Source organism: Anopheles funestus, chromosome 2RL (genome assembly GCF_943734845.2).
Source record: "Anopheles funestus chromosome 2RL, idAnoFuneDA-416_04, whole genome shotgun sequence".
In the NCBI taxonomy this organism is placed as follows: Eukaryota; Metazoa; Arthropoda; class Insecta; order Diptera; family Culicidae; genus Anopheles; species Anopheles funestus.
In genome coordinates this window covers 22,648,254-22,666,969 of record NC_064598.1, presented here as the reverse complement: position 1 = coordinate 22,666,969, position 18,716 = coordinate 22,648,254, and the positions used below count along the sequence as shown (strand labels likewise).

Sequence of the window (18,716 nt, the reverse complement as noted above, 5' to 3'; positions counted from 1 at the left end):
AACAATGCTGTTGCACCTTACGTTAAGCTATTAGTGAGATTTGTCGAAGATATGTCGTAAATTTAATTTTTCATTTTGTATATATGCTCGTATTTAAAGAAAGAATCAAATAAACTGTACCTGTACAACATGGACTTTTTTGAGCGGAAGTTTCAGTTGAGGCCAGTGAGTAGTATGCGATAGCCTGGAGGAACATTTAAAGCATTTAGTGAAGAATGTCTTCAGAAAATCGTTTTACCAATCTTCCCAATAGCACTCAAATGCGTCGTACATAACTTTTAAACGACAACCTTAGACAGATGATTAAATCCAGCAAATTTGCCCGTCGCTTGCCGTCCGCCGGTCGCGATTTTGGTGCATGATTTTGAGCAGCTTCGTACTGCTGGTCGTGTGGCAGGGGGATGATCGTCATCATCAACATCGATGGTAACAAAATCACAATTTTGTGACCTTTTACACTCATTTCAATCCAATCAAATATTATTCTGAAGTATCTCTTGTTCACCGCTATGATTTCTATTGCATTATTCAATAATAAACGCAACATTTAAAATCAAAACAACGCAACAACGAAGTTATAACGTCTAACTTGACACAAAAAGAAACAAACAAAACGGTGCGATAATTAAAACCCGAGGGTTTACTCTGGATTTCCTCCCGCTGTGTAGTTGTGAGGAGATAATTTTTGTACCTATAAAAGCATCGATGATGTTGGTTTGAAGTAGTCAGTAAAGCGAGTTTGATACGGCTAGAGTATAACCTAGACAAGACTATTGTCGGATTGCGGTGGATTAGAACAAATTGCATTTAAAATGATTGGTTTAAAATCAAGCTGTTTTCTTGTGATGATGTGCGTTGTACATTTAGAAGCTGTTAATATACCTGGTAAATAAAACCTGTCACTATTATGTACAGATTATTATAATAGTAATTACAAAAATTTTTATCTTTTAAAATGAAGAAACGACACAGCTGGGAGCATTCTGTGTTAATCCTGCAGGTGAACCGGGCAAGTGTATTCCTGCGCGGGACTGTGAGGTACTCCTACACATTGCTGGTCAAGCCGAAGTATCAAACAAGGAAAAACAATTCTTGTTGAAAAGTCGTTGTGGTACACATGAAAGGAGGCCTTTGGTAGGTTAGAGATTACTGTTGCAGCTAATAGATAATCAAGTAACAACGATTTGTATAGGTATGTTGTGCTGGTTCCCCACCAGACGAACGTCTTGAATTACCATCAGCTCCGGAATGTGGAGTATGGACTTCAATGCGCCTTATTGGAGGTCAGCTAACACAGATCGATGACTTCCCCTGGACGGCGTTGATTGAGTACGCGAAACCGGACGGAAGCTACGGCTTTCACTGTGGTGGAACGCTTATCAGCCAAGGGCACATCGTAACTGCTGCCCATTGCGTCAGTTCCCTTCCTGCTGGATGGAGGGTGTTAGTAAACGAAGAGAGAAGAGGCTGGCTGGTTCTATAGTACTGATTAAAAATATGTTTATTTAAATTTCCTTTCCAGCCACCGGGTACGGCTAGGTGAATGGGATCTTGAAACGGTTGAAGATTGTGAGTACGGTTATTGCAATCATCCCGTAGTTGATGTTAACATCGCTACAATCATCGTACACGATGGGTATGATGTGCGGAAGAAAAACACTTGCAACGATATTGCTTTGATTCGCTTCGTACAGAAAGTTAATTTTACCGACACAGTGCAACCGATCTGTCTACCATTATCAACATCTATTAGAAATGAAAATATGACAGATAGTTTTAGCACCGTAGCTGGATGGGGATATGCAACGGATATTACTAGAGTTACCAAGAAACTGAAGGTAGACCTTAAACTGAGAAACGCCCAGGAGTGTTCTTCGATACTGGAGCAGTGTGAAACGGGCTTTCGGCATTCAGCTCCGTTATGCGCTTTAGGAAATCGACCAGACAAACAAATCTGCAGCGCTGATGCTGGAGGAGGCTTGGTGAAGTTTTTCTACGGCTTCTACTATCTCATTGGGGTTGCTAGTATGGGACAGGAAAAGTGTGGCTCGGTTGATGTTCCTGGTGTATACACATCAGTGTCAGACTACGTGGAATGGATAAAAAATAACATCAACTAGTTGTGCTGATATTTTTCCTTCCAACCTAAACACATAGCACATACCCACGTATAAAAAGACGAGTTCGTCAAATTTATGTGATTTTAATAATACACAAAGTAAATATGTCATCAATACGGCCAGGCCGTTCTACCTGAATAAAAAAAAATAAATATGTTTTCATCATTAATGTTATATTAGCGTGTGGTTGGTTTTTGAATGGTGGTCCCTGCTAGAAAATCCCAATGCCCCTCGGACCGTGTGTCCTTGTTCAGTCTGTTTGCTTGACCTTTTCTTCGGCAGTCTCCGTCGTCACCGGCACGATCGCATCAAAAAGTAATCGCATAAAGCGCCGACCCAGCGGACCAAGTCGTGCCAAGCAGTCTGCGTTCGTAATACTTGGCCACATCGTACTGAAGTTAATTAATAAAGTTAAGAATAAACTATAACTCCATATAAACTAAATATTTAAAAATTATTTATGGCGAATTTATTACATTTCGACTGAAATTCGTGACAGTATCCAATGGTTTAAGGGTTGCACACATAAAATAGTAATATGTGGTTCCGGCAAAATGAAACTTGTTTTCTGAATATGATCTCAAATAACATGATCTTGGTTTGCTAATCAACGAACAAATATTATATTGTGTGCATTTCAGACCTGTCTTGCCCACTGGGTGGTACAATGATGCGCCCGCAGCTGGATGCTGTGACGCGGTGCTGTAGTTCAGTGTGCGAAATAATACAAATATGTAAATATTGTCGGCCTTCACAACTACCGCTAAATTCACTGTACGGAAAACCCGATTTCTTTGACCGGAGGCAACTTTGTGTTTATACTTCTTTCAACAACAACAAAAAAACACATGAGATGTGTGCATTATCACAATACGCACACTGGTACAGTTGATGTTGTCAAACAAGTTCGTAAAATACGCGATTTTAGGTTTATTCCCGCTTTCCAGAAGCTCTTTTTAACCGGCAAAAGAAGGCAGTTGTGCTGTCACCGTTGTCATACGATCTTGTGTTTGCGGCAGAGCAACCCGATACAATAATGAAGAGAAGTCAACTGCAGCAGTGTCTGCTGCCGCTATGTGTCTTAACTTCAGTGAACTTTGCTGCAACGTTAGGTAAACTTGTCAAGCGTAAAATAAACAACGTTGTGGATCTAATCATTTCTTCTCCAGAACATGGGCAACGCTGTGTTAATCCTGTAGGAAAGCCCGGTACGTGTATCCCTTTTCGAGAATGTCCGCCCCTTCTTGATTTGTACAGCAAGGTTTTTACAACTCCGGATGAAGGAAGGTTCCTAGCAAACAGCCGGTGTGGGGAGATTAATCGCCGTACTTTGGTGAGTTGTAACATCCAGTCAGATGTACAGTGTATACGGTGCAAAGTGTTGGAACTATCTACCCATTCTAGGTATGTTGTGCAACAACCGATCCGAGTGGACAACAGTCTACCAACAGTGATCTGCCCGTATCACCGCAATGTGGCATTCAGTTGTCGGATCGTATCGTTGGAGGACAGGCGACGGAATTGGAGGAGTTCCCGTGGTCCGCACTCATTCAGTATTGGCTACCGGAGGGTTTCTATCAATTTCACTGTGGAGGTGCGCTAATAAACTCACGCTACATCCTGACAGCAGCCCACTGCGTTCAATCACTTCCTCGAGGATGGCAAGTGTAGGTATGCTTCAAACAGTTTCGTACAACTAAACAAACGACCTGTTCTCTTCGACCACAGACATATGGTTCGACTCGGCGAGTGGGATCTTGCCACAGAGAACGATTGCTCGCAAGGTGTCTGTTCATCTTCACCTATCGATCTGGAAGTGGAGCATAGCATTGCTCACAATGATTACCGTGAACAAGACAACAGCCATGCTAACGATATTGCGCTGATGCGGCTCAAGCAAGATGTACCTACCAGCCGCACGATACGACCGATCTGTCTGCCAGTGATGGAATCGGTACGTAATCGTAACTGGGTAGGATTGTCTAGCTTTGCTGTCGGCTGGGGTAAAACCGAAACAAGCTCGGCTAGTGAAAAGAAATTAAAAGTTGAGCTGAATGTGAGGGATTTAGCAACTTGTTCGACGGTATATAGCGGAATTGGGATTTCCTTAAAAGCTACCCATATGTGTGCCGGTGGTGTACGAGACAAGGATACGTGCACCGGTGATTCAGGTGGACCGCTGATGACCAAGGTAAACGGTGCTTGGTATCTGATCGGTATCGTTAGCTTTGGATTGAACAAGTGTGGAACCCCCGGTTATCCGGGCATTTACACAAATGTCGCGATGTATATGGATTGGATTGAAAGCAATATGCGTTAGATACAGCGTTTTACAACATTTAGTAAGCAATGTAATGCAATACAATATCACATTTCGGTACATTTATAATTGCTGTACACAATCAGGGTTTGTTAGTTCGGATAATATAATTGTTCGTATTTTTTTTCTACTATCAAAACCAGACTAAAACGAAATACACCACGAGGAAAACCAAATGCCTAAATTATTATGTTTTCCAAAGATTCAATTTAACAAATAAACCAACAAAACTGTTTTGCGGTAATATATTATGTTTTTATTTTTCCTATTCCTATTCCTTACATTCATGTTCCTACGTACATAGAAAATTTCTTGCTTAATTTATTGTTTTTGGCTACTGCTACTTTAATAAAATGAAACTACTTTAATGAAATCATAAGTTATTAATCTCTATAGATAAGTTTTCTTCAGCCAGTGAAGAAGGTTCTTATGAATATAAGAATAAACGTAAGTACAAATACAATTTTACGTGGATGCTTTTTATGAAAAAAATAAATAAATTCCAAATAGTTGAAACCATTGTTAATGTTTTATTATTACACACTTAGCTATTCTAACATTTCTTTTAGTGAGTAGTTGACAGGAATGATATTCCGTATATTTCGATTCGCTCAATTATTGCATTTCATTTTTTATTTCTTTAACACTTTTTTTGGGTGAAATTTACTAAAAAGCTACACACATAACCGATTTGTTTGCAATGACCTAGTTTCTACTGTGCGTTTTCCATTGTGTGTTTTATTCTTTTGCACAGCATCAAGCTACCAAACCACAGCAAGCCACTGTCTAAGCTACGTCGTTCATTTTTGTGCTTTTTCTGAACCATTGGTCGACCATCAGACGGCCGACCGGTCGACCATAAAATAACACTCAGCAATCATCGCAATCGAAGGTATCGTAAATCTTTGCACGCTTCTGGTAAACATTTTTTCCAACTGTACAGCACGCCGTTAGCAAACAACAGATTCAAATGGAAACGAGTGAAAACAGAAAAGCTCAATTCATCGTCAATGTGGTCCCGTTGCAACAGGGCACATAAATCAAGGATGTTAATAGGAAGGTGATTTTACGCGCCTAGCACTAAATTACAGCATTTTCCGAAGAGATTCTTTAGTATCCGTTTGATCGGTGCGATTGCACATTGGAGGAGCAACAACAAAATTGTTACATTTGCGAAAATTTAATACCTCTGCTTTTAAACGTAACGTTAAAGCCGTTACGTCCACATCAAATGGTAGAATATCTAATTCTGAAACAATTCCTTTCATATTTTCATCGAAAACAAATTCAATTGTGTTTTATGTATCCTTTGAAGTTAAATATGATATATATTTGAAGACAAATATTTTCCTAAGTTGAAAACGAGTTCATTAATTATTATTTTGCATTTTATATTTACAAAATATTCTCCATCGATATCCATCGAAGCCAAGTATAACAGTAAAAGCATAGATACAAAGTAGAAGCACTGTGTTAGTAAGATTCGTAACAAATCTTTGTTACAAAAAGGTTTTTGTCCTTGTGTGAACATCGAGTCAAGTTACGATTTATAGTGGCCGCATCATAGACAAATATTGGACAACAATTCACACTACGATCACTTGCATACACGTTGAGCTCTATTGTGCGATATTATTTAAATTGCCCTGTTCTGGATAGCTAAAGCACCTTAATTGACATCTATCACCGCTGAACGATAGCATTACATACAAAGTGTGAGTGACGACCACGCGCCTCCATCAACGTTACTCGGCGGCACTCACCGTGTCGATCCGTTAGCTGGCGCTCAGTGCGAGTACCGTCAGTCGCAGTCACCACGGCCGATAAACCGCGATGGCGATTGCGAAAAGGCAGTTATCATTCGCACCGGCGGGCGTACGGTTCACCCGGTACTGGTTCTGTGGTTCACCTTTGATACGTTTATCGTTTTACTTAGTACGATCGGATTGCATACCCGGTGCAATCGGTGCGTTACGAAGCGTTACTTACGTGGAACGTTGCATCGCCAAAGGTAGAGTTGAGGAAGAAAAACAAAACCACACGTCCGTGGTACTAGCCACACATTCGAGCACGATTGTTAAGTGATGTGCAGTGCAGTGTGTGAATAAAAATCTTCCAAGTGGTGTAATGTAAGTGGATGTGTTGCATTAATTAAATTATCCCCGATCCATACCGGAGCGGGTAAAACTTGGATCGCATGTAGCTTGGGTGCGATCTTGTTTGGATGAGATCTAACCAAACTTGGCCGTGCAGGTTTGCGTGGGAAGCCACACTTGTTGAATTCATCAGACCAATTGAAGAGGTTGGCCATTTGTTGAGCTGCACAGTGTTAGATATGAATCAATTTTCTGCTTAACAATGCTCAACGCTAGTTACGTTCTCTTTTTATGTTTTTTTTTTGTTAAGTGAATGACGCCTTAAGAATGTTTTTGTTATGTGTTTTTTGCGATAACTAGGAAGCTAAAATATGGAACAACTTTGCTTTACCTAACAACTAATATGATGTACAAAGTGCTAAGAATATGTTGATAATAATCAAAAATGACGGTGTGTGTGTGTGAGTGTGTTTGCTTGTGTGATGTGAAATCTTATTGGCTTATTTTGATTTATGGAAAAATATATTCTAGTAGAGTTGCATAAATATATGTCAAAATTAATGCAAATTAAAAAAAAAGTGATGCTCAAAATGTGATGTTAATTTTTTTTGCATTAATCCGAGAAAGGGAAGCACTAACATCGATTTCAGTCAAGTGAATATGAGGAGAAAACATGGAATAATAAAAAGCAATCAAGCGTGTGTTTGGCGGGTGAAGGGTGTCAGTACAGATCATGCAAGTGTGAAACCGATTTTTTTTGTAGATTAATTCAATTCCATCGATGGTGATTGAAGGGTGCATTTCGTCGATTATCGATGTACACGAAATGGTGCGAAATGATATAAATCACCAGGAATACCTATGACAGATTGACGAAAAACATTTCCGTTTATTGAACCATATTTATTTACTCATTTGTAATTTTTTTTTCACTTACACTGTGGTACATATTTGATGTATCATCGAATTTATTACATTTCCTCAAGAATTAAGCATTTAAATTAATATTTTCTCCGGTATTCTAAATCATTATTAAAACCCATAAGAACCATTAATTCCACAAGCAAAATCGACGCGTCTGATAAACAAGAGCTATTCAGGAGTAAAATTGACAGGATAGCTACATTCTTTCACTTTCTAAAAGTACAAATAGCATGACAGAAGGAGTAACGTAAACGAAAATAATATGTTTGTGTCTATTACTATTATGGTGTTGTTCAACAGTGTATATTTCGGTATTGTTTTTGATGAATACGGCATGAGCGAAGAGTACATTTCTATGGAGAATATTGGCTGTTAGATTATCGTGCTTAGTGAAGTGTTTGTGCAACGTATTAGGTTCGGTAAACAATGGTCAACTAATTAGGGTGAGGTACTGTTTTGTTTGCAGGAAGATCAGAGACACCAGGAGCAGGAGGGTGGTTAGGGATGAACAATCGATGTTCGATCCTGACAGTAATTGAATAAAATATCGATGTTACCATTGGCGATTATTCAAGAATAGCCAAAATAGCACATGCATTTGTGAACTAATTTATTCCATTTTATAGCAAATATCTAGAGACTATCTTACAGCTAAAGTTTACTGAAAAATATACTATATTAAATGAAGGAATTTGAAGTATTTTAAAGGTATAGAAACATGTTTCATAACAAAGAACAATACAAGAAAACAAAACTTTTCTAACATTTTATCGACGTAAAGAAGCGTATTACAAAAATTAACATTTTTTCCTACATTCTACAAAAAAAAAAAACAATATCCAAAGGGTGGTTGTGCTACGGTCGGAATGTTTTCAATTTCGTCTCAATTTCACTAATGGTCAGACGAAGGTGCACCCGAAATCATTCCTATTATCACGCTTGCTACGCGTTCAATCGATTCACCGTCTCAGTTTCGACCATGCTGCGGTAGCGTATTATATTTATTTTTCCACAAAGTAAACAAAGTCACACCTTTCACCGGTGGGGGACGTTGAAGAAATAACGAGAAGGGAGAAAAATCATTGGATTAGAAGATGATCTGTGGAGGAGTGAAGCAAAAAAAAAACACACACACACACACGCACACAACACAGTCCGTCTTTACGAAGTGTTAGGTTTAGTAAACATATCCATGGATTGTTTGTGTGTACAGAATATGGAAGCAAAGTAAAACAACCAGCCAAGTGGGTACGATCATCGGGGTGAGAAAGAATGTGTAAAATGGTTGGTAAAAAATAATAAAAGAAGTAAGAAAATCACAAACACACACATAAATAAAACGATATTATATTTGTGATACATCAAAGGCAGCTGGTATAGAAGAAAACAAATAAAAAAACGTGCCGTTTTTCATCTGCTGAAAAATATTCTTATTTTTCCCAAAAAAAAAAATCCACCCGGTACTGTTTACACATGCGGCAGGACAATTGTGATCCACTCGTAAAGAATTTCAAATGAATGTCAAAAACTTTTCCACTTCCCGCTCGTTGAGCGAACAGTATGGTGAAAGGGAAAGTCTTGCCGCGCTTAAGCTTCTAAATCATGTTACAACTCTGAAGACGCTTCGAGAGGTGATTCGAGCTCGTCAAACTTAAGTCATCCTCACCTTTTTGGGGTGTGTGTAACTTTATTTTCCAATGGTCGCTGGTTCAATAGGCAACGTGCTGTTAGAAACCGTTTCCTGGAACGCGTAGCTCCACAAGCAGCTTGTTTGTCTGGGGGTTTTATATGATTTTTTTTGGTTTCTATTTTCAAACCAACAAAAAAAAATTTCTGTTCGTCATGAAGAAAAGTTAGATTCCCTTGTGTGTGTGTATGAGTGTGGTCATGTTGAAGTTTTTTTTCTTCTATCCAACACCGTTCATATCGGAGTGTTTGAAAATTTTCCTAGGTGAGAAAAGTTCGTTATTTTTTTGCACATTACTTTAGTGGAAATTGATTGATTCAAAAGTGTTGGGTGGTCTTTTACAGCTGGAATGCAATTATGAGGATGATGATAATTTTTCTCTTTGATATGGTAACTTTTGCCATAAACTTCACTACCTTTCGGGCGTACCGATGAAGATACCGGAAGTTAAGCCACACAGTTACAATACCCACGAATATTTGAACATACTAAGCATTTATTTTACATTTGTTATGTTAGTATATCCGCCCGGAACGCTCTTCTTTAATGCCTCGCCCAAACTCACCCAATAAGTTTGAAAAGAGCAACCGAACAATCTCTTTACAATTCCAGCTTATCTGCTAGCGGATGTAAATTTACACACGTCTCCTCCTGTAGAGTGAATTCTCAGTATTTTTATTTAACTATAAGCGTAGAATACTAAAGCACAAAGCAGAACTGGATTGCCTTAACCACATACACACAAAACCTTAACCACGAGCCGAAAAAAAACCGGCACGTTTCGGGTTGTGTAAGGTAAAGTTTTTGGTGGTGTTTTGCTAACCAGCATCGGACTGGCGGGAATCTTGAAAAACATGGAAAACTGAATGAATTTATCAAGCGCTACCTGACGGAACGGAAGAACCCTTGAGACTGCGGTAGTTCCTCAGCACCAACTCCCACCTCCATATATCCAGCTTCCACAGATAACAGATCGTAATTATCTGCATACTGAAGCCATGGAATGTGTGTTTGTTTTGTTTGTCTATTGGGTTGTATGTTTGTTTACATGGCATTTAGGGTTTTTTTTCATTCTTGAAAACTTCCACTCCATTCCACTGCAGATAGCAGGTGCTATCTGTTCGCACACGTCTGGACATATTTCGGTGACCTAAGCAATGAGTGATGTTTGCCTGCTTTAAGACGATTCTAGATCAGGGATGGAACATTGGGGATTGAGGATACTGGCAATAAATTCCCCATCTGTTTAAAGCATTATATGAAATTGATCAATATAATAATCTATCTGCCTCTGTTTACAGGAAAACCTACAACATTTTTTACGCTGTTAGCAAATCTATTTATGAATAATTTTTTTCTCCTCTTTTTGCATGTTGTAACATATGACTCACGACATTCGATGCTATCAAACGTTACTCTACAGCTAGAAAAAACAGGTTTCAATGATATTATTGCATTTTGTTTTGAAATACTGTCATCTTACAAAAACCTAAATATAAATCTAACTTAATATAGACTGACGTTCATCGGTTCAAATACGATCAAATAGTTGCTGACCCCTGTTATAGCTGATGACGGGTAAGCAAACACTAAACTTTGCGTGAATACTCAAGTGCATAAAGCTGATCTGAAGTACTTATCATCTCGCCATCTTGAACGAGATTGCTCTCTGCATGGATAGCGAGAACTTATCATGCTGCTTTCATTATCGTACCACCCCTCGAACCATTGCTTATGTTAATGGTATTTGATTGAGATGCTCAAGGTTAATTAAAGCCGATCAGCATTCTCTTTATTGGCCTAATGTTCGTGACGTAACATCTTCATCAAACATTGCACTATTTGACCGATGGGCTCAATTATCAGCATACCGCCTGTTTGAGTTGCTCACTTTCTCGTTCGATGGTAAAAAGCAAACGATTGATTCGTTGTTTTGTTGCTTTTGTTTCTACGTCTTTGGACAAAGCAAATCCTAACCAAGACGTTAAAGTTGTAATGGGAAAACAGAACCATCGGCAAACAACAAAACAGCGAATAGCAGAAACAGAATAAGTTTACCAAAATGTCGAACTTATGGAAAAGATTTGCTACTGTCAAGTCATGCTACCGTGCCCTGCGGTGAAATGGGAGGGTTCTGAAACAAACTTAAACCCCCTTCCGAGTAATCGATTGAACTTTCGCAAAAGCGTGTGCCAAGTTTGGCAAAGTGACATCGATTATGGGTTAGCAAAATTAATTATGCTTATCATAGTGTTCGTGTTTCGCGTTAAATAAAGCTTTCCTTTCGTTTGCTTGGCACAGGGGCAACGTTGCTATCAGAGGCTGATACACAGTGTCGGAAGGTGAAAATTAATTTCCAAACCTGTGATTTATGCAATGTTGATGTCGTACGGTTTCGGGCGGTTATGTTTGCGTTTATTGCTTTTGCTGAAACACTCCTTCGCAAATGTACGTACATATCAGCATCGGCTACCGGGAACAGTAGCACGAGCGGGCGAGTCTTTCTAACGATTCCCCTAGTCTACAAGCGAACGGCTTGTCATATTCGACACCGATAGCGATATTTTCTGCAGCAAAACCCATCCATTTCCATTCTTAATGATGAACTTCTCGGAATCCGCTTACCCTGGCAGTCTTGAGCAGCGTGTTGGTTCGCGTTCGTGGTTGTTTTAGAGATGCCGACCAAAAACGGGAAGCTGTTATGTTCATGCTCAGCATGATTTTGCTATGGTGTAGAACAATGGTTACACCGCCGAACCTAGCCCGGTGGAGCGCTTGGAGTGAAATGTTTCCACGGCGTCTGATCTTCAGAGTGGTCTGCATTTGTGGTACGCAAAAGCGCCAAAGCAATGGTTTCGGTTTTTGCTTGCTTTGTCTTATCGGTAGCCAGATACAACATGTACCATTTGCCTTGTTTTTCATGGACAAGCGAAAAAGCATCCCCAATGCTGTTGGTTATGTTTGTGCTGAGAAAAGCTAAAATTCCTTCTCCACACACAAAAAAAAACACATTAGCCTAGAAATGGCCTAAACGAACAAATGCATGCTGATGAGTATGGTGAATTGATAGGTTCGGCTTTTTTTCTCTTATTATCTTATTTCATCCGAAAGACTCATGCTGTTTCTACTTGGCAGTGCACAAAATTGCTAGCAATAAAAGGAATAAATTGCCACAAAAAAAGAGAAAGATATTCACTTGCCGTCAACCGATGATTCCCTTCGGTAGACTTGCTCGGAAGAAAAGCAAGAAAAAGAGGCATAATTTTATTGATTAGAATTGTGTGGGCGATACTTTGATGGTAAAGTGAAGCACTTGCCAACACTTTTTACTTTATTTAACCATTTCCATCTACAGTTAATATGCTTTTTTTGAGGGGGGGGCCCTAATATTTATGCGTACCCCTTTCCAGTGTCACGCTGCTGACACTGTTGATGATAACCCATTTTTATCGCTCCCCATTTGACTCTTTGTCCGGGGAAATGATGGGTGGAAAGGAGGAGAAGGAAAAAAAACGTTTGCAAATACCTACGTCCCAGCCGAAACAAACATAAAAAAACAAACCATCGTTGAGCAGTTCATTTTCCCGCTATCGTCTTCTGACCATCATCGAAGTGTCACTTTTATGGAAATGCTTGCCTTTTGTAAGGGGAAACGTTTAAAAGGCGCTTGGAAAAGCGGGTGGGCACGAAATAAGGGCTGACTGCAAAGGATACCGTTTGGGTTATTCAGTTTCGAATAAATTTAACCGATTGTCATGGTAGAAAGGAAACGGACTGAAAGGATTCTCCGTACAGCGGATCAAATTGGTGTGTGTGTGTGTCTGGTGGATGTATGTATGTTTGAGGTTAAATATTTATAGAGATACAATCTTGGATGAAGATGAAAAGATGAAAACAAGACCACAGTTCTCACGAAGCCTCCGGAAATCATTTGCGATCCCAGGAGGATGAGCGAATTTAGGGTTGGGAACAAATCTGAATTTTAAGTGAAATAAGCAAATGCCATATTATTGTTGCTGGTGAAGAGAAGATCAAGCGGTGCGTTTGGGTTTGTGTTTTGTGTACATTAATGAATCGAATGAGAGGTAAAGATGTAGGGGGTTTGGATAACATTTTAATGCAGTGTCACGTAAAGTGTTTATTTTTACACTTAAACATTCGGATAAAACTGGTCCCTCATTTGTTGGGGTTTGTTACTGTGGGAATGCTTATAGTTGAAATCGACGATTTGATTTGTAAAATTGTATATATTAATTCAGGCTAAAACAAACATCCTTTCTTATTCATTCTTTAGAAATGTAAGGATGAAATAGTGTCGATAAACATTTAATTGATAAATGATAAATAAAGTTATATTGATAGATGAATAATTACTTGATAAATGAAGTTATATTAAAGAAATTCCGTGAAAAGCTTTAGATTTCCCTCTTGGTTTACTCTTCATTCAATTTCAGTTTAATTGAAAGTAAATGATTCGATTAACCATATCGTTTCCTACAAGTACAAATGAGTATTTATTAGCTTAATTTCTTTAACCCGCTTGTTGTTAACGACCTCAAAAATATGCCAATTTTAGCGTCTTTTGGCTCTATACGATCGTCAACTGCGTGTAAAATACCTCCTACAAATTCAGCTCACATAACCTTCCTAAGAAAAAAAACCTAAGCCTAACCTAAGAAAAAAAACAAAAGAGGCAATCAGAATGAATCATTTTAAAAATTTAATTGCATACATTTGATTTAATACCCAACATTAACGAGAATACTGCTGTTTTACGGCTTTGCAAACGGTACCAGTATGTACCTTAGCCAACGATAACATGTGTTATGCTTCTCTCGGGGACAAATCTCGCTAGCCAATCCTGCTAAAAGGCAACCAGATTCGTGACTGCACAGCATGAATTTATAATACATACTGCTTCTGGGACACTTTTCTACAGCTTTTTTGTGTGTTTTATTCAACTCGTCACTTTATGTTTAAGCTTTCGCGCTTTTACGATGATTGCATTTATTTATCCTCTTGGATTAGTATTTTTCGCCACTTTCTTTTTATGTACCTTAAACAACTTTTTTTCTTCTATCATTTAGTCGGTGCTTTACTGTAAAATGCTAATCATTTTATGTTGATGGTATGATAGCTTCACAAAATAATTCTTCTACGATTCGTCTTTAAGCGGAACAATTTGGCATCAACACAAACTGCATGTTAGCATATGGGAAACAAGTTCTTTAGTACACTTCACGTACAGATTGAACTTGAACTTGTCATTATTCCGGTTGTGGTCACGAATTGGTTGTTGGTTTTGCTGGTGACGTCGGCAGTACCAGGAATGTGGTCAACTCTTGCAGGCCTTTAAGAGCGGTATCGATAGTGTGCAGTACGGTCAGTTTTTAATTCCACCTAGACCGGTTCTGGGTCTATGGACTGTCGGCTTGGAAGTTGGCGCCCATATCTGCGCAAACGTCAGTGGGTGGACAATTCGTTGCACTGGAACTGGGTGGGATCGGAAAGTTAACACATGTAAAATTATTCTTTTGCGCACGCGGTGCCGTTTTCTTTAAAGAGTTTGCATATTATAAAAAAACATTAGCAATGCATTAGATCTTATCGGAAGGAAAGAAATATTAGAGAGTGCGTTTATTTAGCTGTTTAAGTAATTTAGAGTATGGTTTTGTGATTAATAAATATTTATAAATAAATAGATCAATACGGCCAGGCTACCTGAATAAAATAAAAAAATATATAAATAAAACTAGCATACCATATAGTATAAACCTCGAATGAGGTAATATAGGTTACTTTTGAACATTCAAATCACGTACTTTTGTATTGTTACGTACTGCTTGTATGTTATAAAAAACATTTAGTTTGAAATCAAAAACAAAAAAGGAAAAAAAATAGTAGAAAATAGTTTTGGTCCTAAACCACAAACGATACAACTGTCTGTTTTGCGTAAAGTTAGAAGTATAAATAAACTCGCGCTCCTTTAAACGGTAGCATGCAATATCGTCGTGTAGCATACTTTGAATATTTGCGTCACTTTTCATTTCCGTTGCAGACCCACTCTCTTGTAGTGCAAGTTTTAGTTCGAGAGAAAATTATAGTTATAAAGCGCAAGAAAGTTGCTCGTTTAGAATGGAGGGACGTTTGACTCTTTTGCTTGACATTCTTCGTTCTGAAAGTATTCCTAGTTTACGCTAGCAGCAATCCAACAGAACAAACTTAGACATTATAGCAAGTTTACGTTTAATTTATGAGTTGAAATAAATGCTTACCTTCAATTTTTTGATCGCGATAGTGTTTAACTCAAAGGGGGAAAGCTTTATTGGCTGCCCTGTTACGATGTTCTGTACTTTTTCGAAAGGTTTTGTTTTGGTTTTCACAAGGCAACAAACTTGGGATACTTACTCCATTCTCGATAATTATGGCAAATATTTTTATTGGAACAGCATTAAAGATTTTTCATCGGTGGGGCTCTAGAAAGCCAAGAACATTTGCTCACAACTTGAAGGATGGATCGATAGCCGATCAAACAGTTGAAAAAAAAAATCAATAAACCAACGTGCCATGATCCGATGAGTGTTTGACAGCTTTTAATAAGCATGATATGCACGCTTTGTATTGTTGCTCTTTGATCGAGGTATAATTAAACATAGCGCACATCAGCACGGTGCTCCATATTTGGGACTGGTTCTGCAGCATCTCCGGGATCTGTACAATGCAGACGGAGGTTACGGGGAATTGATTTGATTTTATTGTCACTTAATATTCAAATAGCGTGGGCTACACGTTCCGGTCGTAAAAGCTCTTTTCATTAATTCTATTTTCGTGATATTGATTAGATCCATTAGGCCAAGAATAGGCTCGAACTGTATGTGTGTCAGTATCAACTTTTTCATTTTTTAAGTTTTTTAAAAATATTGTATGGTAATTTACTCATCGGCACATGGGTCAAGTGGTTGTAATTTTGTATAAAAGTTTAAAAAATATATTAAAAGATATGTGTGTCACTACCACAAATTTATTTACTATTGAGCTTCGGCTGTAAGAAGTTGTTATAGCATTCAATGTGCATATTCCAAGCTTTAGTGTCAAACTGTTCAAGTGCTGTTATCAAGAGTAAAGAAAACAAAATAAAATATATGCAGCACGATCATTCCCTGTAACTTAACATAGCATCCAGCATAGTTGAAAACATTGTTGAGATAAAATGCACCGCTGCACGGAACTTACATCCGTTATCCAACCGGATGGTTGCGTATTGCCCAAGCCCACCAGACCTGGCAGTATAAAAGAAAAAAAAGAACCCTTTAAAAGAAAAACAATAAAACGAATGCAACAGATGCATCTGCATGCAGACGATGGAAACTGAGCGCATCGAACGTCGAAATCGAAACGAAGCAAAACCTGCAATGTACGTTGGTGATTGAACTATCCTGCTCAACATCGTTTGTCACCATTGGTTTGATGGTTCACTGTTGGGCATGAAGGTGTAGTAAACAAAAAAAGAAAACGATGCAACACCCGGTACACGATTGCATATTTTTCCTTCCACAAAAGGATACAGAACGATGGAGAAAGGATATAAGCGCACTAGCAATGGCACTGTTCATTGCAAACAGCAATGCAGTGTTGTTGCAGTGAATAAGGAACGCGTGGCAGAATTTGAATTGCAATCAAAACGATGCAATCGGTTCATAGTGAGGAAAGCTATATATTCCCTCTACTATATTGATGTAATACACTTTAATGGAATCGACAGAACGTTTAGGATACAAGTTTTACATTACCAACATCAACATAATGCTTTATGCTGCAGTCCTTATGAATGTACAATGATGCTTTGGTTTTATTTATTTAAGTTTAATTTAAGATGTCTAATAACAGTCTTAACTATGATTAAAATTGAATTATAACAAGTTTTGAAGGATAATGTAGTAAAACATGTTATGATTTTTTCGTCGTATAGATGTCTGACAATTGGGGCGGCCAGGTGGTGCTTGTGAAAAACGGCGCCCGTCCACACGACAGGACCGGGTTCAAATCCTATCCGGACCGTCCCCCCGTAGCACGGAATGGACTGACTATCCGGTTACGTGGTAAAATAAGTCTTGATACGGCCAGGCCGTTCGAACCGAGAAAAAAAAAGATGTCTGACAATTAAAAAATCAACTTATTCAACAGAAATAACAAAAAAACACATCTTCTTACACGAATAAATATGTGATCGTCACTAAGGAGCGAGTAATACAATAGAAGCAAATGATTAATATTTAAACTCAGCCAAGTTGTACCGGTTGATCGACTAAATACTATTCTTCAGTCTAGAATGATAAATAATTTTTGTTTGCCGATCTTTCAGCCAATGTAACTCGAATAAAAATGAAATATCACATTATATTACTGAAGAAACAAATGGATAAATTTCCGTATAAAGGAAAAAAAATCAAATTTGAATTGAAAATGGCACGTTGCGCTAAAAATTGGAGTAAAGCTATAAAAATGAACTTAAAAATATTGCAGCATTGTAAAAATAAGCAGAACAAACTTTTCTATTGCATTACCCGTATATTTAAGAGCGGCTTAATCTTATAGCTTTTAGCATAAACCAAATTTTCGTACCAGCTTAATACGACTTTTATGGAAATAATTAATTATTGCAAAATACTTGAATTATTCGATGCCAAACAATTCTTCATTGCATCGCAAGCAAACTTCCACGGTGTGGCGGTAATTGCTGTCGCATAAAACCCAGCTCGTTTACAACCGGTACCGATTTTCGAAACTCTTCCATCTCGCGGAAGGGTGCCAAATTCATCAAGCAGATTTATTTATGATCTACTTTGGGTGAGTTTACAATTTCTCAAAACGAGCCCGTAAATCCTTCATTTGATTCCGCGCTTTTCGCCTCTGTTTGCGATGTTGTTACGGAGTAAGCTGTCGCATACTGAGACTTTTACGTCTTCCCTACTTACCCAGGAAAACTGGTTAAGTGGGTTTTTGGGGTGGGTTTTTGGGGCCACGGAACGATGAGCAGTGGAAGCTCTTTTAAGTTTATTTGCCTCCTTCGTGTGCTGCGACCCAGCTCGCCTGCCTCATTTCTTTGAGGCTCATTAACTTCCGGACGATGGTGGTCGCTGGGGTGAGCCTTTAAATGAAACTTCATGGCACGCACTTGATGGTAGGTTTCTGGATGATGATACAGCGTGATATGGTGCCCAGCATCAACGTAATTTCATCCGTTGCACTGTGTATGGTGTTTTGGATTTTTGGCATAATTTATCTGTGTCAGCGCAGCACTATCGATTGAATTGGTATATCGATGAGATTGGATTTTTATTTATTCATTTGCTGCGTTTGTGTGTTATCGTCTATTGATCGACCGGTGGCAAATACTGACTGCCGATCGATTCAAAGCTAATGATATATAAGTCTTTCCTTCTTGGCCTGCTCATTGCCGAGCGCGTCGCGAAGATATGACCAGGTCTCCAATCCGTTTGCAGGAAACTCGATCCAGGGCTGTAGTCTTCTATCCACGGCTGCATCCGATCTCCGATAGGTTCGACTCC

At 38.6% G+C, this 18,716-nt stretch overlaps 3 protein-coding genes across 3 annotated transcripts in view; all 3 read left to right on the top strand.

The window, feature by feature from the left end:
- The first annotated feature begins 224 nt into the window (after positions 1 to 224).
- LOC125763868 (CLIP domain-containing serine protease 14D-like) lies at positions 225 to 2,294 on the top strand. Its single transcript, XM_049427516.1, has 4 exons — positions 225 to 885; positions 962 to 1,134; positions 1,193 to 1,443; positions 1,523 to 2,294. The coding sequence occupies exons 1-4, from the start codon at positions 813 to 815 to the stop codon at positions 2,118 to 2,120; spliced, it is 1,095 nt and encodes a 364-aa protein (XP_049283473.1). The 5' UTR covers positions 225 to 812; the 3' UTR covers positions 2,121 to 2,294.
- Positions 2,295 to 2,691: 397 nt separating this feature from the next.
- LOC125763863 (CLIP domain-containing serine protease 14D-like) lies at positions 2,692 to 4,684 on the top strand. Its single transcript, XM_049427505.1, has 5 exons — positions 2,692 to 3,002; positions 3,068 to 3,232; positions 3,290 to 3,453; positions 3,525 to 3,787; positions 3,849 to 4,684. Exons 1-5 carry the CDS (start codon positions 2,969 to 2,971, stop codon positions 4,438 to 4,440), a joined length of 1,218 nt encoding a protein of 405 aa, XP_049283462.1. The 5' UTR covers positions 2,692 to 2,968; the 3' UTR covers positions 4,441 to 4,684.
- Positions 4,685 to 5,944: 1,260 nt separating this feature from the next.
- The window catches only part of LOC125765273 (neuropeptides capa receptor), a 51,244-nt gene continuing 38,472 nt past the window's right edge, over positions 5,945 to 18,716 (top strand). Inside the window, exon 1 of the mRNA XM_049430215.1 lies at positions 5,945 to 6,569. The gene's annotated coding sequence lies outside the window, so the exon portion shown is untranslated. The remainder of the gene's footprint in view (positions 6,570 to 18,716) is intronic.